This window comes from Peromyscus californicus, unplaced genomic scaffold, assembly GCF_007827085.1.
Source record: "Peromyscus californicus insignis strain IS unplaced genomic scaffold, ASM782708v3 Scaffold_5__1_contigs__length_169319896, whole genome shotgun sequence".
Taxonomy (NCBI): domain Eukaryota; kingdom Metazoa; phylum Chordata; class Mammalia; order Rodentia; family Cricetidae; genus Peromyscus; species Peromyscus californicus.
In genome coordinates this window covers 129,343,010-129,365,137 of record NW_026294573.1, presented here as the reverse complement: position 1 = coordinate 129,365,137, position 22,128 = coordinate 129,343,010, and the positions used below count along the sequence as shown (strand labels likewise).

Here is a 22,128-nt window from a genome sequence, read left to right as displayed (position 1 = left end):
TGAAAATAGTTCAGTATGAAGCCGGTGTGGTGGTGCCTGCCTTTAATCCTCACACTTGGGAGTCAGAGACAAGAGAATTGTGAGTCCAAGGACAGCTTAATCTACATATCAAGTTTCAGGATGGCCTGAGCTATATTGTCAGATCCAGACTCAGAAAAAAAAATTCCAAATGGGCTGCAGTGTGATTCAGGGATAGAGTACATGCCTAGTACTCACTAGGCCCTGGTTTAATCTTCAGCTCTATGAGACAGACAGACAGACAAGAAGGAAGAAGAGGGGAGGGAGAAGAAAAGATAAAAAACAAAATCTCCATTTTAAAACCATTTCTTGTCAGGCTGTGGTGGCGCACGCCTTTAATCCCAGCACTCTGGAGGCAGAGGCAGGCGGATCCCTGAGTTCGAGGCCAGCCTGGTCTACAGAGAGAGTTACAGGACAGCCAGGGCTACACAGAGAAACCCTGCCTTGAAAAACCAAAAAGGAAAAAAGCAAAACAAAACAAAAAACATTTCTCCATATGCACGATTATAAAAGGCATAGAGATAAGTCTACTGATTTCTGAAAGCAAAAATCATTCAAAGTTTGTCTTACATTACCCTTCTTATACCACACTTTGTGACTCCAAAATTAATACTTAAAAAACCAGGGCTGACGGAGTTCAGTGGTAGAGTGCTTGCCCAGTATGCACAAGCCTGAATTCTATCCCTAGTACTACAGGGAAAAAATACAAGAGAATAAAAAAAATCACTCCTACTCTCACCATAGCTCTACTATTGAAACAGTGCATGTATTCCAAGTCTGTGCACATATAACAAATGATTTTGTCTGTTATTTTATTTCTCTTCTTTTCACCCAGTTTAAAACAAAATAACAACAGCAATAATAAAAGTCAAAAGACTATGAGGGACCATTTTATGTTTTACAATTTACCCAGTCCTCAACAAACACAGTAAACCCTACATATTTGGTTTATATAACATGCGTGGAAGCAAATTTCATGTTGAGAGCAAATCATTAAAATGAAATAAATGTCACTACCTATGTCAGTTACCTGCCTTTCTCTCCAAAATCACTTCTACACATAAGAGCCTTATGTGAGATTATGTGCTAAAAGTGACATGGAATCAGAAAACTCAAGATAGCATATATATATATATATATATATATATATATATATATATATATATATATATCACCCAAAATATCACCCAAATATACATATGTATATATATATAGTGTCACCCAAAATATACTGGCAAGTTACATAATTATCAATATAAGCAAACATGTGAAGGCATCAGTAAAGACAAACAGTTGAGAAAACTGAGCATAAATGAATGATCTTGAATGTAGTTATAAGTCCAAAAAAGTATGATGGCAAAACATCTTGCCAACTTCTTAAACTGCCATTTGGAAAGTGCTGTCATTCACTTAAGAACGGTACAGAAAACGTAAAGCGATTGATTATACCCTCAGAGACTACTGCTCTAGTTTCTTTCTACAGCCGGCCGCAGCTAGAAAATACATTACACTGCAGTGAGATACTTGGAGAAAGAGCATGAGCACATCTTACACCTCATCACAGTGTTCCAGCTGGTCTGTTGTAGCCATTCATCTCTGCCCGAGTTAAACGCTGTCATAGGTGCGCCTGTACAGGACGGAGGTGCTGCTTCTGGGGCCGGTACTCTCCCTGCTTCCTAGAACCTCCTGAGGTGTTGGAGCCCATCACCTATGGACGAGGAACAGACTACCATATTCTCAGTTCTGTCAATTTATTTTATAATTTAAACACAACCCAGTATTGCAAGTATTTAAGTAGAAGTATTAATACTTTCAGCAGTAGGATTAACATTTTATTAGAGTATTCTCAGGTTCCCTGAAAGAACATGACTGAAAAAATTTTCTTATTTCCTTATGACATTCTGGGCTCAGTGGAAGATGTTCAACAGATGATGAAAGACAATTTAAAAATTATATAGATACATTATGAGAAAAGATAGTCTCTTTATTAAATAAAGGCCACATAAACCACTTTATTTATGTGATACAAAATGTAATCTAGGTCAAATAAAGTAAGGGACTTGTTCAGTACTCTATAGAATATCCATATATGATAAATTATCACCCATCAGAAATTGTGTTTAAAGAAAGACATACTAAATATAATATTATATAACATTAAGCATTTTATATATGTTTGAAACAGGTTCTTTCTATGTAGCCCTGACTGGCTGTCCTGCAACTCACTATGTAGACCAGGCTCAAAATCACAGAGATCCCACCTGGCTCTGCCTCCCAAAGGCTGGGATTAAACCACTCCTGGCTATAATAAATTTTTTTTTTTTTTTTTTTTTTTTTTTTGGTTTTTCGAGACAGGGTTTCTCTGTGTAGCTTTGCGCCTTTCCTGGAACTCACTTGGTAGCCCAGGCTGGCCTCGAACTCACAGAGATCCGCCTGGCTCTGCCTCCCGAGTGCTGGGATTAAAGGCGTGCGCCACCACCGCCCGGCAAATATTTTAAAAATAGTATGTGAAGTTTTATCTATAGAGTACTCCATTTTGTATAATACACCCATCTATATACATAAATACAAATAGAAATAGATTCATATTAAATATATAAGTACACATAGAAACAAAATATTGCTAAGAAATAATCTAAAGTAGTATCTATCAAGGTATACAAATTATTATTTCTCACTACAGAATAAATTTTAATTTTTTGGTATTTTATTTTTTTCCAAATATCTTACATATACAAAAATTTCTTGTGTAATTGAAGAACCTGAATTTTAAAACCTCTTTTAAATGAGCAAAATGTAAAGATAGCTGAATTCTCACCTCCTAGAACCAACAGGCCAGCTCTGGGGGTTGCTCCTAGTACAGCCTACAGCCTAGCTATAATAAGCACTATTAAGGTGTTACAAAGTTATTAAGGTGTTATAAAGTTATTAACACTTTACCATGTTATAAAAATAAGATGTGCTTACATTTTTATATACTTTTTCTTTTCTTTCTTTCTTCTTTTTGAGATAGCATCTTTCTGTGTAACCCTGGCTGTCCTCAAAATTTCTATGTAGACCAGGGTGGCCTCGAGCTCAGAGGTCTGCCTGCCTCTTCCTCCTGAGTGCTGGGATTAAAGGCATGTGCCACTATGCCTGTCTTTTATATTATTTTTTTCCTAAGACCAATAATTAAGTTTATAAAAACATGATTTTATTTGTATTATGACAACATTTTACTTTGAAAAACAACATAGTTTGCATGTGACCTTAGAAGGGATCAAATCCAAACTATCTCCAGTGAGCATCTTTGGCAGTATGAGAAGGCAGGGTATGAATAATAAAAGATCCTTTTCCTGTTCTTTCATCATGTTTCAGTTGTTTCTAGTACGTGCATATCCCTTTTTTAAATCAGAAAACTAAAAAGAAATAAAAACTCAACGAATGTAAGTTTAAAGACCAGGGAGATACTGCGGTCAGTCACATGCTAGCATGCCGAGAACCTTTCAGTACCATGAACGGTAGTCAGTAGAGGTGAAGCCTCTAGTTAGGCACCAGCTCAACTGCGCTGTGGTTGATGACACATGTAAGTGTTGTCTTCAGCAATAGGGCCTTCCATCAGTTTGAGAAGAGCATCCAATAGCCTGTGATATCTGGGAGTTTCCATGGTGCCTCTTTGGCAGCAAATCAAGAAGATGTAACATATTTCTGGCACTGCTATTTTTGTTGTTGTTGTTGTTTGGGACAAGATCTCACTCTGTAGCCCAGGCTGGCCTAGAATTCATTATAGTAGCCAGGCTAGTCTCAAACTCATGGTCATCTTCCTGCCTCAACTTCCAGAATGATAGGATTAGCTAACATGTCTAAGGTGTTTTTAAGAAGGACTTTATTGTAGCTTATGATGTAACGTGTTATAAGCGAGAAACATATCTTTTTTTATTTCCACATTCTCTCTCTCTCTCTCTCTCTCTCTCTCTCTCTCTCACACACACACACACACACACACACACACACACACACACACACACACTCACACTGTATTTTGTTTATTTTTTGTTTATCAAGACAGGGTTTCTCTGTGTAGTCCTGGATGTCCTGACGCTAGCTCTGTAGACCAGGCTGGCCTCGAACTCACAGAGATCCACCTGCCTCTGCCTCCCAAGTGCTAGGATTAAAGGCATGTGCCACCATTGCCTGACTGTACTTTATTTTTAACATACATATCTTCCCCAGAATTTCTTGATGGTAAAGAAATCAAAGAAATGGAAAGAAAATTCCTAATGAATTGGAAAGCATCTAAAGATGCCAAGAAGACCAGCAAGAAAAAGAACAGTAAAAGTGAGGATCCCAGCAACTCCTACCTGAGTAAGTGCCTGTCGATAACCCACCACTCCCAGCAGGGGAACAGTCTAAAGTCTGTGAGAGACAAGAGGGAAGTGGTGCCCAGGGTTGGGGGTGGTGCTTCTAGATGTTAGAAGTGTACTCAGCAGCCTGGTTGTCAGCAAAGGTCCATACAGTTATTAGGAACTTTCGCCAGCGATGAAAATGGTAACCAGTGTGAACAAACCCTGTACTAGGTTCACACTGGCTGTGCCTGTGTCAGCCACATACACATAGTCATGGCATGAGTGTGGGGAAACTGAGGTTTCATTCCAGCACAGGTGGATAATATCAGTTTCATAGGTGATAAAATAGTTGAGTTATAAGTTGTGAAACCCAAGTCACTGTATAGTTGACATTAGTGCAAAAAATCACTTTTTGTCAGTAGGATGAAAAGTTAAAACATGTCACACATGGTTGCTCTCACCCAAAACTCCAGCAGTCAGGAAGCTGAGACAGGAGGATTACAATAAGTTTAAGGCCAGCCTGAGTTACATGGTGAATTCCAAGACATTCTAGGCAGTGGAGTGAGATCCTGTCAAAAGAAAATAACTAAATATTAAAATTAAATATAAGTTAACCGTATGTGACCTGCACTCTGTGGCTGGCCCACTTACTATGCACACACGCTAAAGCCTAAATGCTTGGATTATAATATGCTATGACAGTGTTAGAAAGGACACACTAATCTTTGTCTAATTAATGCCACTAAACGTAAATAAGAGTACTGTACCAGTTACCTTGCTGGATTAGGAAGCACACTAGAGTTGACCCCACAGGGTCTGTAGTGGAAAAGGCCTCTTCTGCCGACAACAGTCTGAATCCAACATTTGCTCCACAACTCACGCTTCTTGGCACTTTTGGATGCAAGGGACAGAAGCATTCCAGCGGGTGGTTAGGCCGAGGGAATGGACACTGAAGAGGGACAGTTACACAGAGAGCCTGGAGGGCGTCACTCTAGGACAAGGTTGGGGGGGGGTTAAAAAGGCATGGAGGTCTGGTGATCTCGCCATATCATGTCATTGAATAGAGACTATTGAAAATCATTTAGGAGAACTGGGACTTCGTTAGCTGACAGTATGTCAATGATGGATACTGTGCTGGCAATGCACATTTTTATGGGCTAAAACCTGTAAAACACACAGGAGGCATTTCTTCCGCTGTTCCTCCTGGCTGTATTGTATCCTCGTAGCCCTGAGTAATAGTGGTGCACACTTGTACTCCTAGACATTTAGTAGGCTAGGACAGGAAGAGTTCAAGTTTGAGGCCAGCCTGGGCAACGTATCCTGTCTCAAAATAAGGAAGGGGTGGGCACGCTAGCCCAGTGGTAGAACACTGTGTGTGGAACTCAAGCTTCAGTCTCTTCTCTCTCTCTCTCTCTCTCTCTCTCTCTCACACACACACACACACACACACACACACACACACACACACACCCCAGCGTTTTATGGCTTTCAGTATCAAATTGAAGCACCTTATTAATATTGAAGTACCATAAAATTAAACATCAGCCTTCACCCCAAAATTAAGCCTACGCTAAAAATAATATTCATTTCATCCTCATAGATTTCAAATGTTTTTTTGTAATCGACAGACAACTAAATGAACTAACTTTTTCAGTGAAATAATAAAAATTACAATGTGCCTTAAAGCTTGCAATCTTTGAAATTAATTATTTACTGTTCTCAAAGGAACCCTAATTAATCTCTTTATAATTAGTGTGGCCAAAACTAATTAACAAAGGCAATCTTTAAAGTTATATGAAAATGCCCACAATAAAGTATTTAACAGGAGCTTAGAAAACTGCCCCATTGGCCACAGTACCCAAAGAGTCAGGTACTCAAGATAAACCCACCTGAGAAGGTGAAACACCTGTATTCTGAAAATTGCAAAGCAATGATAAAAGAAATTAGACAGGACACAAATGAAAAGCCATTCCGTGTTTGTGAAATGAAAGACTTAAAAGTTACAGTATCCATCCAACCCCACATGATTTACAGATTCAGTGCAATCCCTGTCAAGATCACAATGGCAGCTTTTACAAAAATAAGAAAAATATTCTAAATTCATACAGAACCACAAAGATCACAAATAACCAAATAAATCTTGAGGAAGAAGGAAGCTAAAGGCATCATAGCTTCTGATTTCAAATATATTACAAAATTCAGTAACCAGGACAGTATGAAACCAATAGAGGAAACCTAGAGCAGCCGGCAACACAGATCCACAGACGGAGCCACAAACCTGCATGAACTGGTTTTGACGGATGTGGCAAAAACACAGTGAAAGACAGGACAGTGGCTTCGGCAGGTCTGGAAACATTACACAGCACATTCAAAAGAGAGGAAAGTACCCTCCTGCTCACAGTCAACTTAAAGCGGACCAGGAATGTAAAGACTTCGTGAAGCCCTAAAACTCCTAGGAGAAAACGGAGTGGGTAAGCGCCGTGGAATTCATCTTGGGAGGGACTTCATGGCTGTCACACTGAAGACACGGGCAGAAAAACAGAAACAATTTGGTCAGACTAGATCCAACTGAGCAGCTTCTGTACAAGAAAGGAAGTAACAGCGAAACCTATGCGGTGGAAGAAAACGTTTCCAAACCGTGTATCAGACAGAAGTTAATCTCCAAAATAATAAGAAACTCCTACAACTCAATAGCAAAGAAATATGAATAACCTGATTTCAAAGTTGGTTATGGACTCGAGTGGACATTTCTGAAGACATTAAAAGCGACCAGCATAATAAAGTAGGCGGTACATGAAGAGAGGTCATGACACTGAGTCTTCATATCAGCCAGAATGGCTATTATTTAAAAAACATGGGTATGTGTGTGGATGGCAGAGGGGTGGCTGGAGAGGTGGCTCACCAGCTAAGAGCATGTTTCTTTTCCAGGCATGCATGTGATACACATACACACATAAAATAAAAATAAATAAGTCTTTTTTTTTTTTTTTAATTCAGGCATGGCAGTACATGCTGGTAATTACAGCACTTAGGAAGAAAGATAAGAATATCAGAAGTTCAGGACCAGCCTCGACTACACGAAACCTTGTCTCAAATGAAACAAATGCAGCAGGCGTTAGCGATGATGAGGAACATGAGTTACTTCCGTGTTTCTGTGATTAGGAATAAAGGAGAAGACTGTATTTCCACTCCTAATGTCAGAGGGTTGGTTGAGCCCATGGTTGCTCCGCCCATGTGCTTAGGCCAAGCTTTGTGGCGGAAGAGCATTTGCTGGGTCTTCACTTCCTGGTAGACAGGAGGCAGAGAAAAGGAAACAAAGAAAGGAGCCAGGGCAAGTTAGAGCCACTAAGGACATGTCCCCAGGGACCTAGTTCCTCCAGTCAAGTCTTGCCTCCTCCTTTTTAACCATCTCTCTAGAATGCCATCAGACTACAGATCCACTCCTCGTTAGGCCAGAGGCCTCAGCGTCTGTTGTTTCTGGAAGCACTGTCACAGACGTGTGCTTCTCCAGTCCTCTAGCCATTTCTGTTTGAATGTTTGTGTGTGCACACATGTGTGCAGGTGCCCACGGAGACCAGAAGAATGTAGATCCCTGAGACCTGGAGTTACAGGCATCTGTGAGCTGCCCAGTGTTGGGATTCAAACTCTAGTCTTCATCTTACACAGAGACATCTCCCTATCATCCCTGCCTGCCATTTCTTCATCCACTCAAGTTGACAGTCAAAATCAGCCATCACAAAGAGAAGCAATCTTCATACATCCTAATATTTTTTTTACATGTTTTAATATATTTTATATATTTGGAAGCCTTCTAGATGTGTAGCTCTATACTCAGAATTAAAGTAAAAATCACATAATTATAGTCCCTGACTTCCAGACTCTCACAATTAAGGTTATTCCTAAATACAGCCATGGAAATCAAAGCTGGAAATATAATCAAGTACTTCAACAAGATCAAAAATAATTGAACTTTTTAAAAGTATTGGCTTTCATAGCACATGGAAGATTAATATATTGATTTAATAAATATTTTTTAAGGCAGCTTAGAATGAGACCCTGAGTTTACTTCTAACACTCAGGACAAATGGCTAAGCACATTGGATACTGGGCTATTGAGCAGTCAGCTTTAGCCGTAAACAGGGCGTTCCCCACTAGAAGGGACATCACACTGGAAACTGTATGTGATACGGAATGATAATTGCTGAAGTAAAAGTATGAACAAATCCCAACAACGTGACTGATCCACACCATAAAAATTACTTTGAAAATAAATTTAGAAAAGCAAAATTTAAGTCAGTTAATGTTTATGTTGATGCTAGCCTGTCCATTTTCTCTATAAGAATTAACTAGAATTTTCCTATGTGGTGTTTCTATATAAAAGTCTGTGATATTTTCTGTGATATTGCATGTTAACTATTATTGATTTTATTGATGGTCTATTTGTCTTTGTTTAATTCCATTCCATAACATATAACTTAAGATACTAATATATGTCATTTGATAATTTAGTAATTAGTTTCAAAGCAGGATGCTTTTAATTCTTTGTATGCTACAGGTAACTTTGAAACAATACATCACATAGTTCCTGTTTATTACCCACAGGTGGGTAATCCAAAAGTAGTCTTTTTCTCTGATGTACAGAGATACTTTGTAAATGGAAATCCATCTTCAGAATGTCCCCAAGAAGATAAAACTAAAATCACTGAAGACATGGGGTAGGTTCTTTCAAATGTTTGTATGGCTTTTCCCTTTTTGGGGGATGAATGCCCTTAGTGTCCACACAGATGCGGAGGGGTCCTCCTAACATCTGTTCTCAGCCGCAACTTCAGTGTTGGTTATCTCAAACAGTCAGAACTGCAGAGGTGGGGGGACGGCTCTGGGAAACTTGGGGTACACTCAGTGAGGTAAAGGTAGGGGCAGGAAAGTCCCTGAAGATGTGGATAAAGATGTCTGAATGATCAGGGGGGAAGGGTCATCTCAAAGGAAGGTGAGGCCCCAGGTGATGATGGGCTCCATTGAATGGGGGGCTGTGCCAGGGAGAGGTGTGAGAGAGGGTGGTAGAAGGAGGAGCCCAAAGGAGTAGGTAGAATACTCTCCTCTGCTCCAAGCCAGCTCTGAACCTGCGAGCTCTGAAGACATTAGAAGTTTCATTCACTCTCAAAGAGGTTTATGAAGAAAAAGGTTGAGTCTCCATTCTAAACTTTGATTCTAGTCTCAGTTTAGTTCTATATAAATCTGTTAGCAACCTCCTAATAAGAAACAGTTGTTTTGGTTAAAAAAAAAAAAAAAAAGATGACATTGTTTCTATACAAAGTTACACCATTCTGGGAAATAACCTCATTTACTCTAAAATATATACTTCCCATACATTAAACAACACAACATAAAAATTCAAACAAAAATCAGGCTATGATAAGGCATGACTACAGTCCTAGAATTCTGGAGGTTGATAAGATGCTCAAGGTTGTCACCAGCTGCACAAGTTCAAGGCCAGCCTGAGCCAAAGAGATTCTGTCTTTAAAAAAAAATTCAAATTAGATGATTCTAATCATAAGTATTTTGCAAGTCATCTGGGGGACCAGATCTGCCACATTGCTGTATAATGTTGGCAGGGCTGTGGACATCATTAGCCAGATTTATGCTAACACATTCTATACGTTTTATTTCACCCTTTTCCCCATTTATTTTCAGTGTCCCTCCCCTCTTGAGCAGTACTGGGATCGAACCTAGGGCCTCAGTGGTACGTTCTGCCGTTGAGCTACGGCCCAGCCCTTCCTTTGGATTTGTAACCAATCCAATGATTGCTCTGTTGATCCCCCAATCATGCAGCAGTGTTCACTACACTCTAATGAAGGACAACACGTATTTCATTGAGCAAGTAATCGAAGCCAGTGGACCTACTTTGGAATTGTATTCCTCTTCCCAGAACTGCCTGCTGAAGGGCCAGTGGGTCTGTCATGTGATGCTCCTCTCCTGGCCCTGGCCATCTCTAGCCAAGCCCACCAGAAGAAGGCCCAGGAATAGTGCTGGCGCCCTCCCTGTTCTCCCCTGCCCCGCATGGAGCAGCTCAGGACTGCTTCGGTGCAGACTTAGGTGCAGGTCTGTAAGCCTGAAAATGCTTGATGGACAGAGACTGCTAAAGGGGGCCTAGTTCTGCCTCTTCTTCGTCCACAGTAACGTGGGGACTGTGTGAGAACATGCTTCGCTGTTCACATACAACCTCCAAAACCAGAGCCGTGCCACAGCACCCTTATAGTCTCTTAAAGACAGGCAACACCCTGCAAACTCCACAGCTCAGTTTTGAGATTTCGTTTCTTTGCCAATGGCTTCCATAAGTACTGTTGGTTGTAAGGAGTCTTTTTCTGTCCCGCCAGCCAGCTCTCAAATAATGACATGGAGACTGATTTTATTAATTATGAAAGCTCAGCCTTAGCTTAGGTTTGTTCCTAACTAGTTCTTATAACTTAAATTAACCCATATTTTTTAATCTACGTTCATTGCATGGCTCGATCCCTCATCTCTCTGGACTGCCCATCCTGCTTTCGCCCGATGGCTGGCGACTCCTGTGCGCCTCGATTCATCTCCTGCTTCCTCTCTCTGCCCATAAATCCCATCTATACCTCCTGCCTAGCTATTGGAAGTTCAGCTCTTTATTAAACGAATCACAGCAAAATATCTTCACACAATGTACAAATATCTCACAGTTGGTATGTCACAAGGTGGATTAAACAATTAACAAGGATAGTATATACAAGCCTCAAGAAACAAAGTTGGTGAATTTTATACATTACTACATAGTAAATGGATCTGTAGTGAGCTGTGGCACACAGCACCTGCTCTGTATCCATGTGCAAAGTCCAAATCATCAGGAGTATGCCAATGAAACAGCAGTGGCCATTCTCCTCTCATCCTAACGAGGACCTCAGGGCTAAAGGCATTAGTTAAAACTCCCTCTCTGCTGCCAAGATAAACTGTCCTAACCAGCAGCAGAACAGAGGGCCCTTGGCAGCCTCTGCCGCTATGTGAAACTGAGCATGCTCAACTGAGTTTTCCAGTTTTAGCCTGTGGGAAAAAAAATGTCATGCAAATGTTCCCTTTTAAATGTTTATTATTTACTCAGGTAACCTTTTCTGTGAAAGCATGCCAAATATTGTTTTGGTGACTCAGAAGATTTAAGTCTGATTAGATGGTAATATGAGTTATGTCTCTCTTTAATAAAAGGTGACCAAATATATTATGAAACTTCCTCAGTGCTTCACAAAAGTCTTTTTTTAGGTATGCCTGTTGCTAGCATGTTAGTAATTTGGAGAGGGAATCTTTTTACTTGCTCACATGAACTAGTTTCCATTTTTGCTTCCATATCATGATTAATGTATGTAATTTCCATTTTTAATTGAGATATACCACACATACAAGGCAGAAGGCAGACGTACGGCCCAGCACCTTCATTTGTGAATGCAGCAATGCAACCTTTAGTAAATTAATCTTAAAAAAAAAAAACCCAAAAAACTCTAAAGGACAGTGAGATTAAAGTTGGGAGACTGGTAAAGTACTGAAAATGAAGTTTTAATAATTTGGCCTGGAGAGATGGCTCAGCGGCTGAGCATTATCTCCTTCCAAAGGATCCAGGTTCAATTCTCAGCACCCACATGGCAGCTGTGACACTAGTTCCAGGAGATCCAACACCCTTGCACAGACATGCATGTAGGCAAAACACCAATACACAGAAGATAAAAAAATCGTTAAAAAGGGAAGAAAGGAAAAAAAATTTTTTTGTGCAAACATCTCCTCCCCCACAAAAAAACAATAATTTGGCCTGGAGTATTGGCTCAATGGTAGAACATATTTGCGTAGCATGATGTGTTTACCTAGTACAAGCATGCACACACACACACACACACACACACACACACACACACACACACACACAAACAAACCCATCTGAACACAAACACAAAGATCAGATTTTCAGTTTCACGAAAATCTATTAAAGCAACTCTTTCCCTTAACTATTTTAAAGGTGAGAATGAGCTGGCATCCATAATATATTTTTACAAGCTATATTAACATTCAAGGTGAGGAGCCTGCAGAGAGGTAGAAAACAGTACGTGTTCCAAAAACAACAATCTGTTGCGCACTCCTTGAGGGCTCTACACACTGGGAGTTGTGCCTGTGTGCAAGGCGGAGTGCTGCGAAGCAACATGTGTCTGCAGACAGGGGAATGTTTTCCCTGACTCTTATAAATGCATGCAGTCCTCACGTGTATATTTACACAAGTCTGCTTTCCCTGCAGGGAGAAAAAAGTCAGACTTATTGACGTTGTTTGTGACCCTCAAACTGAACTTGAGACTATCAAAGTACACTTTAATTAAAGATTAGGTCTAAACTATTTTTTATTTAAAGGCTGGTTCTGAACAAATGCCTTCACTGTTCAATTAAAAATAATGTATGGGATTAAATAAGCAAGAGTGGTACACATTATTGCTTTCCTCTGTATCTGTCACAGTAAATACTTGTGACAGATGTTTCCTCTCTTTTCAAATATGCTAGGGGGTGCTTGAACCTTAGTGATTTAAAAATAGACATTAAATCCATGCATGTTGCCCCAAGATCCACCAAGAACACTGTACAGCACTATACCCTAAAGAAGACAAACAGTTACCTAACTCCTCTAAAGTGCAAGCAATGCTGATAACCATAGACCCACATATTTTTGCTAATGCAAAATACCTTTTTAATGGGTTGGGCTATGCTGGGTCTCAGATATCTTTAAGGAATACGAATCCCTGGGACCTGTAATTCACAGGGATATTCCCCCTCTGTTTTGGTTAACTATTTACAAAATACTTAGTTAAGGTATTTGCTAAGCAGTGGGAAGAGGTTTCTTTGAATTAAAAGTGGATTCTAATAGTTAAGATACCTGGCTTTCACGATTGGTATATGTTTAAACAGTTGTAATAACAGATCTACATGCTTCAAAAAGAATTTTAAGAACTGAAGTAATATTTTTAGGCCTAAAACTCTAGGATGCTCTTACATAAACAAACATTGCAAAGTCAAATGCCTTTCATTTTGCTTTGCTAATCTTTCCTTCAGTATATTTAATTTCATATGCCAAGTAAACATTATGTGTATTAGTAATGTAGATAGATTGTTACCATTTTGATTTGCAGTTCTCAAAGAATTCTCTCAAGAGTAGTCTACACCCCCAAGAGCAATGGTGGAAATAACATAAAGATTCCCATTTCAGGGACTAAGCTAGTGTTGGAATTCTGGCTTCAATGTTGTCAATAGCTTGCTCTGTGAACAAGCTACAGAAGCCTGACTTAACCCAACTCTTACTTTCCATTTTAAAAGGCTTATCTTTTGAAATCTAAATTTTTTATTACTCAAACAATTTTTAAAGACTAGAACTCTTAATAAAAGAATATTCTGACTCAAATAGCCAAGCTCTCAGCGACTCTGCTAAGGATTGTCCCAGGTCCAGGAAGGTACAGAAAGGCAAGCCCGTGAGGAAGTGACCAAAATGAATGGACAAAAACATCCCTGTGCAACTCAAGGCACCTTGCAGCGACTCAGGGTGAGAGCGGTGTGGGCAAGTGTACATGGACTTATGGAGTGAGAGCGTCTGGCAAGCCAAAGCACTAGGCTGGAAAAATCATTTGATTTAAGCACATACTGGCCCAGCCTCTGTCTTTAAGGATAACCCATCAGAGCAAGTGGAGAGACAACTCAGTCAGTAAAGTGCATATTGCACAAGCAACAGGACCTGAGTTCGTGTCTCCAGCGCCCACAGAAAGTCAAGCGCAGCACAGGCCTGTAACCAGCACTCTGGCATTGGTGGGTGGAGATGGGTGGATCCTGGAAGCGCACTGGTTAGCCAGCCTAGCCAAATTGATGAGGTCCAGGTTCAGTGAAGAACCTTGTCTCAAAAAAATAAAAAAAGTGGAGAGCGACTGACAAAGACACCAACACACACACCCTGCCTCGCACACACAGTATATTAGAATGGATACACACCTGCTCAGATGTGCACACACACACACACCCTGCCTCACACACACAAAGTTAGTATATTAGAATGGATAACAAATAAAAATAGGGTTGGGGATTTAGCTCAGAGGTAGAGTGCTTGCCTACCAAGCACAAGGCCCTGGGTTCAAGCCTCAGCTCCGGGGGGGGGGGGGGGGGGGGGGGGGGGATAGTCTCCAAATACTGATTAGCTACAAAGCTGGTAGAACTCACACACTAAAAATGGGAATGCAAAATCAGGAGCCCTTAGCACAATAGTTTGATGCATTATAATGTTAAATATACAGTCCAAGAAATTTTCCTAAGTGAAATGAAAATCTATACTCAAGAGAAACTCTGTCAGGCTGGTCTCAAACTCAGATCTGCCTGCCTGCCTCCCGGGTGCTGGGATTTAACCACCGCATCAGGTTAAAAGTTATTCCTTAATTTAAACAATGAGGGAAATAGTTGAAACCAGTTAATTATTTAATAGATACAAAACATATGTATAGTATAAAGTGTTTAAACATTTTAGTTTCTGCTATGTGATATTTGATTTTTAGCTTTTATTATAAATAAAGACAATCTTAACATTACAACTTGGCATGTTTAAAAGACTTAAAAATAATTCTGAGACTTACACTACACTTCAATGAATAAAATCTACAACATTCTAAGGTCATACTTTCTGAAAACTAGACAACTAAAACTTCAAAGAAAGATACACTATGAACATATATTTGAACTGCTAATAACGTGACAATCAAAAGTATGCATCTTAATAATAGACAAAAACTGTCTTGCAAGATGCAAACACTCAATCATTATGGCAAAGATCATAAATGTTAGGGACAATCTACTTGGTTTGACTGTCACCTTAGTCATTTACTAGGTATGGTACACTGGACAAGTTGCCCAGTCCCAAGAGAACCCTATCCTCCCAAATGTAAAATGTAAAATCCTCAGTTTTTGTAAATGAGAAATGAGAAAATACCCATAAAGTACTCAGCGTATGAAAGGTGCCATATGGCACCTGTTACTCCAGTTATATAATAATGGAGTGTTAGGATTATCTACGTTTAAAGTGACTGAAAATACAGTGTCTCTTTCAGGAGTTTGGACTTAGACTCAGTCTGTCTATAGTAGCACAAGAGGAGAGGCGCGGTGGTCTGGTCTGTGAACATCTGTCTGTCTCTTCTCCCACTGCTGTCCAGTGCAGCAGGAAAGCAGCAAGCTAGGTCAGACTTAAGGAGCTTCGGGCATCTCTGCATGGCCACAGCCCGCCAAACCCCTTATTTCTGTGTATCTCCCAAAGCAGGAAATGTTTTGTTTCTGCTTTCTTTTAAAGCCTGACTGGCTATGAGCCTTTACCGTGGTTAGTGTGTCCTGGGTTCTGTGTCCCTCGTCTCTCTCTTTTTTTTCCTTTTTCTTTCCTACCTTTCAAGTTAATTAAATACTGGTGTGTTGTTTTTTTGTTTGTAAATACAGGAATCTGTCCTTGAAGGAATCTGAAAGCTTGCTAACAAAAAATGATATCCATGAACCTCACCTTCTCTGAAACCCAAAAGTAAAGGAAAATGTGTATGAGGAAATGGAGTAAATTCAGCGCCGCGTGGTTTGCTTTCTTCATAGAACTAGGAAACAGCATGTTGTGAGGGTTTGTAAACTTCGGTTATCTCGGTGTTTAAGTTCTTGTTTGATTTGTTTCTTTATAGAATCTGAGACTTTACTTTCCGTGTGTGAATTCCGGGATCTATTTACTTTATTGGTTGTTAAATAAAATTTACCAGGAAATAAAATGTGGTTTCCTATTCCATACGAGTCCTTGAATCAAGAGGATCTGGGCTTACTTTCGAAAACATAAAGCTTATCATGATCACCTAATGATTACCCTGGCTCACTAACAAATTCAACATGTCTGGTTCATCACGGTGTAAGTAGTTACTATCTACGGTTTGGTAATCTCGATGTGGAAAGTCAGAAATCTGCTGGGAAATGTTGCAGAATCTATAAGCGAGCAGTGCCCCTGTGACAGTTTATATCTGATACTCTGAGCCCCCGGTTGGATCGTGTCGGGGGGGGGGGGGGCGGGGGCTGCTGTGAGGACCCTGTCCGGGGCGGCTTCCCGGCAAAGGCCGGTACGTACGGGCTGCAGAGCTGGGTGCCGCCAACGTCCGGATCCCGGTCCTCGCGGGTCGGTCTGGTCCCGCCCCAGCCTGTGCGCGCAGGTGCAAGGGCGGGAAGGGGCCGATGGCGGGGTCTCTGGGTCACGGTGTACTGAGGAAGCCGTTCTACTGCAAGAATCTTTACTCTGTGGAATAAAAAGCGGACAGGGACGCACACTCGGCTCCGCTCCTCGAGGTGAAAATCAAGCTGTTCTGAACCACGGGGTCCGCCCGAATCCGCGCGCAGCCGCTGGGCTCCCGAGCTCCGGGTCAGAGGGGGCGGGGCCAGGTGCCCGTCCCGCCCCCGAGCGGTTTGATTGATGAGTCTGTCCGCCGAGGGGGCGGCTCCGCCACGCCGTTGCCCCTAGCCTGAGGGCTCGCTTGGGCGCCCACCGCGGCCCGACGTGCCTTTGCGGGCCTCCCACTCGCTGGCTTTGTGCACCCGCATAAAAGGCGGCAGTAGAGGTGCACGGAGATGGAGTGACCTGCTCGACGGCCCTGACCGCCTCGCACTGCTCAGCCGCCGAGCCCCGCAGGGCCGCTGCGGGGTGAAGGGAGGAGGCAAGTCCGAGGTGAGGCCGGGCCCGGGGCAGGCGGGAGGGATGTCTCTGCGGGGACCGGAGGCTGAGCCCTGGGCGCCTTCAGCAGCCGCCCAGCACTGGGGACTCGAGGGCGAGCCCGCGGTGCCGGGTCTCACGGCCGCCCCGCTCCCTTGCAGCGCTCGCCGCGGGAACCGGAGCCGGAGCCGCTATGGAGCGCGGCCGTCCCGCCAGCAGCCCACGCAGCGCCGAGCCCGCCCCGTCGGCCGCCGCCGCCGCCGCCCGCGACTCGAGCCCGGGACGGACCGGGGCGGGCCAGACAGGCTCCGGCGGGGTCGCCGCGCGCTCCGGGGGTGGCCGGCCTGCCGCCGCGAACGCCGCCCGGGAGCGCAGCCGCGTGCAGACCCTGCGGCACGCCTTCCTGGAACTGCAGCGCACACTGCCGTCGGTGCCGCCCGACACCAAGCTGTCCAAGCTGGACGTGCTGCTGCTGGCCACCACCTACATCGCCCACCTCACCCGCAGCCTGCAGGACGACGCCGAGGCGCCGGGAGACCCCAGTCTGGGCGCCTTGCGAGGCGACGGCTACCTGCACCCAGTTAAGGTAGGCGACACTCCCGGGCTGGGACCCCGGGAGCCACCCTGTCGCCGCCGGAGCAGATGCCACGGAGCTGGCACTCCTCCAGGTCAGGCAGAAACATCTCTAGAAAGCTACCTGGGCCCGCGGGCGATGGTGACAAGGTCGCCAGTACAAGACGGTTCTTAACAGTTTGTAATCGAGAAGCTCGGGCTTTTAATCCTCGCTGGGCTCGTGTATTTCAAGCCCCTTAAAGATTTTCGCTCTTTCAGGGTGAAAATGGGAAAGCTGTTGTACATCCTAACGACTGCTAAACATCTAAGTTCGTCAAGTGTTTTAACATACATTAATTACATTTCTATTGTTTTTTTCTTCATCTATTACAAAGGCTTCATGAATTAAGTGGAGTCGTGGAATTAATTCTTTGCCCCTAAAGTAATTGTAAAAAAGATAAAAAACAAAACTTGCCAAAATCAGTTAAAAACAAATGAGACCTTTCTTCATCCCCATAAAGTAAAATTTCAATCACAGTTAAATATTGTGGACTAGACAGCTACCAACAATGTTAGAAAACCCCGGTAATGTTTCATATAACTGTCATTTTAAATTGGCATGTATGTTGAGTGAATTGGTCTGTATTCAAATTAGCCAAGAGAAACCAACCATTTTGCGTGGTTTCTTTACGTATCCATGAAGGGGTCATGAGTGTGGCATCTGACTTGGGTTCTCACCCGTGGTGCAGTAGCCGCTGCGTTATCCTTTCCTGGATTTCTTCTGAAACCTTCCGTTGATCTGTCTTTCTCTTTAAAATGAAGAATCTCTGTATTTGCTAAATTTAAATGTTCACATTTTTGTCCCACTATTCTGAAATATTTGAACACAAATACAATTAGAATTTAAGTGTCTAAGCATTGAATAAATTATTGAGTAACAAAAATGAGGAATTACATTTGTTGAAATGTAATAAAACATACCCTCTAATATTATTTGTACTTAAAATTGTGGAGTGCATTTTAACAAAACTTACTTTGAAACTACTGTCAATGTGGTGATAGAATTAAAGCCATTCAAATGTTAAATGTGAAAACATGAAATGTTCTTTATAATAATGATAGAACCCTTTTTATCCCCGAGTTTTATAACATAATAGCTGAGAGTCACTCATACAATTAAGAATTTTGTATTACAATAGCATTAGATTAATGCTATTCAGATATCCCATAATAGACTTCTTTGACTTGGTATTTGCCTTATATTCCAGGAAAGTTTATTTAAACAGTAAGATTCAATACCAAAAGCAGAAGTTAAACGCCTCCATCGTAGTTGATAAAATTTAGAATGAAGTCAAGTGGTCACCTCAGTGTCACCCATGGCTCTCTTGAGTGAGAAAAGCTGGAGACAGCAGTGTCAAGAAGGGGCAAGCTGGCGTCGTACTTGACTCACATGCCAAATGTTTTTGTCGTCATAACTGTTTTAAGAAAAAATCAGTCTCATTCGTGGTCTGATTTTGAAAGGCAATGTCCATAATATCTAAATTTCTAAACCTAGAGATAATTCTAGAAGGCCAAAGATTATCTCGTAAAAATGAAGCTGATGATAGTTAACAAGGGACTGGAGTGTTTTAAAATCAAACATTTGATTTATTACTGTGTAGAAATCTCTGCTTTAGGACGGGGAATACAACTGTAAGACTTAATCTCTTCCCTAAATGAACACAATAGATCCAAAAAAACAAAAATATAAATTGTAGTATAGGACTGTAAAGAAGAATATTATATTGATTAAGAAAAACAGTCTAAACCACAAGCCTGTAGTTTCAGAAGACAGAAATTTTACATACTTAGTTGAAAGTTGCCTGCCTCTATTTTGTGGACACTGTTGAAATTTTTAAATATTGAGTCTATTCTTAATACAAAGGGAATAAAAATATTCTGATGATTTTTACTTTCGGGGTAAGTAAAGCCTCATTACAAACTATGGTAGATAGCCCTTAGTAAGTGTTCTAAAATTGCTGTTCTCCTGTAGTACAACAGTGTTACTAAGTACTACACAAATTACTAAAGATATTTTAACAAATATTCCAGTCTGTCGCTTTGAATATATTACAAGCATGTTAAAATGATTGGGTCTTTAGAGTACCACAGAGGACAGAGGAAGAGGTAGTCAGAGTGGAGCTCATGCTTAGAGTTTACAAGGCTCTGCGTTCTGTGCATTAAACTGGAAGGGAGTTTTAAGAGCTAAACTTCTGGGGCTGGAGAGATGGGTCAGCAGTTGAGGGACTGACTGCTCCTCCAGAGGACCCGGGTTCAAATCCCAGCACCCACAAGCAACTCAAGACTGTAACTCCAAGATGCACTCTCACACAGACATGCCTGCAGACAAAAGACCAATGCATATAAAATAAAAGTAAATAAATCAAAAAAGAGAGAAAGAGCTGGACATTTGCAGCGTGGCCTAAACTCACTTTCATCCACTTGGAAAATTAGCAGTTTCAATCAGCACTGGGGGCCTAGAGGGGTGATTCTCCAGGAGAACAGGAGTGTACTTCAGACCTTTAACTCAGGGAGAAAAGCGCGGATGTCTGCGATAATTGCCAGGCCCCATGGGAATCATTGTCCATAACAACGATAAGCAAGCATTTAAAAACTGAGGCTTTGTTGTTTGGGGATCATTTAATTAGAATAGGAATGCATTTTTAAAGATCTTCGATTTCAGGCTCAGTTCTGGTTAATTGCTTGATTTTTTTATAAGTTTAAAGAAAACTACATAATTTCAAATATACTTTAGAATAGAGAACAACATAATGACACATATGTGCATATTAAGATGCCATAATGAAGTTTATTTCTTTGTGTGCAAACCTAGGGACTTATAATATATGTGATTTAAAACAAGCTGAAAATAAAATAAATATACCTTAATAGAGAGATAGCATTCAGGACTGTATTTGCTAGTCATCCCTCAAGACATTAAAATGGGACTTTTGTTGGCTGCCACAGAAAAGTGACTTTCCAGATAACAGCATACACCCATCTACTAACATTTTTATTTTCCACTGGACATGTGAAAGTTTTACATAATTGTGAGATACAGTGCTGTGCTTCAGTATGTGTGTGTGTTGTATGATGTTCAAATGAGAATAATCTCGCATCAGTCTCTGTAGACATTGCCCATTTGTGCTATTAATATTCACAATCATTTCTTCAGGCCTATTAGAAAATATAAAGTACAATATCGTCATCTGTAGGCACCCACTGTGAGACAGAAAACCCAGACTAGAGAGTATGGGCAGCTTTGTGAGGCTGCTGCCCTTGCTGCCCAGAGGCTGCCCAAGCCTTTCTGTATCATGCCTTTCTTAAATGTCCACTTTGTATTTACCTGCGCGCTGCTTCTTCAGAACTAATGTTTTCATTTAGGTTTAACTTGGAATTAAAATAGCGGTAGACTTTCTACATCTCAGCAATATTCATTCTCCTTAACTCCTGCAGTTCTTGTAAAACACGCATGTGTATTATTTTTACAGTTATAATCAAAGCCTTCTTCACTTGTGTCGCTAACATTGCTAAACAGTCTTCATCTTGTCCCGTGGACTTTGTACTTATAATCCTTACCAGCTAAATAACCTCACTAACATTAATGTGTCTTAAAGTTTAGGTATTATACACCTGCGTTGTATGTCACAGAGACTAACCTTCAGATTCTTACTTAAGTACTCTTTTTTTTTTTTTTTTTTTTTTTCCAGAAGTGGCCCATGCGATCAAGATTGTACATCGGCGCTACTGGTCAGTTCCTGAAGCACCCTGCCTCTGGAGAAAAGGCAAATCATAGCAACACCCCAACAGCCTCACAGCCTTAGGCTGTCTCCTGGGGGGGGCGGTCTGCTAGAAGTGGTCGCTATTGTTTTTAAAGACTGTGAACTAATTCTGTATTTATTACATTGGACATGACAAACACTGTTTCTGAAGTTTACATTGAAACCTGTAGTTGAAGGTCAAAGCGTATCTGTCTAAATAAATGTGGAATGGGATAATCAGCCCTATATAACAATATATATAGCTTATTTAATCATCACATCGCTGCTACATAGTAAAGAGAAGCCGTTATGAAAAATGAAAGCCACACAAAGGCATATAGTTGTATATACCTAAAGAATGTACACATTTCCTTCCACATTTTCTGTAGTGTGTCTATTACTTAAAAGCTGATGTGAATACAGCCCTTATGTGTGGTGTTGTGTGTCTGTAATCCCAGCACTCCAGGACGCAGAGGCAGGCAGATCTCTGTGTGTTCGAGCCTAGCCTGCTCTATATAGAAAGTTCAAGGCCAGCCAGGGCTACCCATTAAGACCCTGTCTCAAAAAATAAATGTGTTTATATTAGTATTCAATTTTTGTGAAAGCCAGTGTGTGCCTTGAATTGGCCATTTTAGTTAGAAGTCGTAAGATCATTATTCAGCTGGGCTGTGTGTGTGTGTACAAAGATTGTTACAGTAAC

The 22,128-nt window shown here is 41.3% G+C and overlaps 2 protein-coding genes across 6 annotated transcripts in view; both read left to right on the top strand.

Annotated features, from left to right (window-relative positions):
• Nucleotides 1-16,167, top strand: part of Ppp1r42 (protein phosphatase 1 regulatory subunit 42) — a 40,780-nt gene extending 24,613 nt beyond the window's left edge. For 2 of the 4 annotated variants that reach the window (XM_052718073.1, XM_052718072.1), the window contains exons 7-9: nt 4,231-4,362; nt 8,899-9,058; nt 15,843-16,167. In XM_052718073.1, coding sequence (XP_052574033.1) covers nt 4,231-4,362; nt 8,899-9,058; nt 15,843-15,912 — 362 coding nt within the window. In that variant the 3' untranslated portion in view covers nt 15,913-16,167. Of the gene's footprint in view, nt 1-4,230; nt 4,363-8,898; nt 9,059-15,842 lie in introns of those variants that run through there. The other 2 variants (XM_052718074.1, XM_052718075.1) reach the window with 2 other exon arrangements.
• Nucleotides 16,168-16,641: 474 nt separating this feature from the next.
• Nucleotides 16,642-21,588, top strand: Tcf24 (transcription factor 24). 2 transcript variants are annotated; one of them, XM_052717424.1, is made up of 3 exons: nt 16,642-17,091; nt 17,238-17,662; nt 21,378-21,588. In XM_052717424.1, exons 2-3 carry the CDS (start codon nt 17,270-17,272, stop codon nt 21,489-21,491), a joined length of 507 nt encoding a protein of 168 aa, XP_052573384.1. In that variant the 5' UTR covers nt 16,642-17,091; nt 17,238-17,269; the 3' UTR covers nt 21,492-21,588. The 2 variants fall into 2 exon arrangements, with proteins under 2 accessions (XP_052573384.1, XP_052573385.1); XM_052717425.1 differs by lacking the exon at nt 16,642-17,091 and having other exon boundaries at nt 17,138-17,662.
• The last annotated feature ends 540 nt before the right edge of the window (nt 21,589-22,128 follow it).

Excerpts from the sequence above, each read along its gene's own strand:
- Tcf24 (XM_052717424.1), top strand. The coding sequence starts at position 17,270 with ATGGAGCGCGGCCGTCCCGCCAGCAGCCCACGCAGCGCCGAGCCCGCC. Across the intron at positions 17,663-21,377 it reads GCTACCTGCACCCAGTTAAG|AAGTGGCCCATGCGATCAAG; the intron begins GTAGGCGACACT and ends TTTTTTTTCCAG.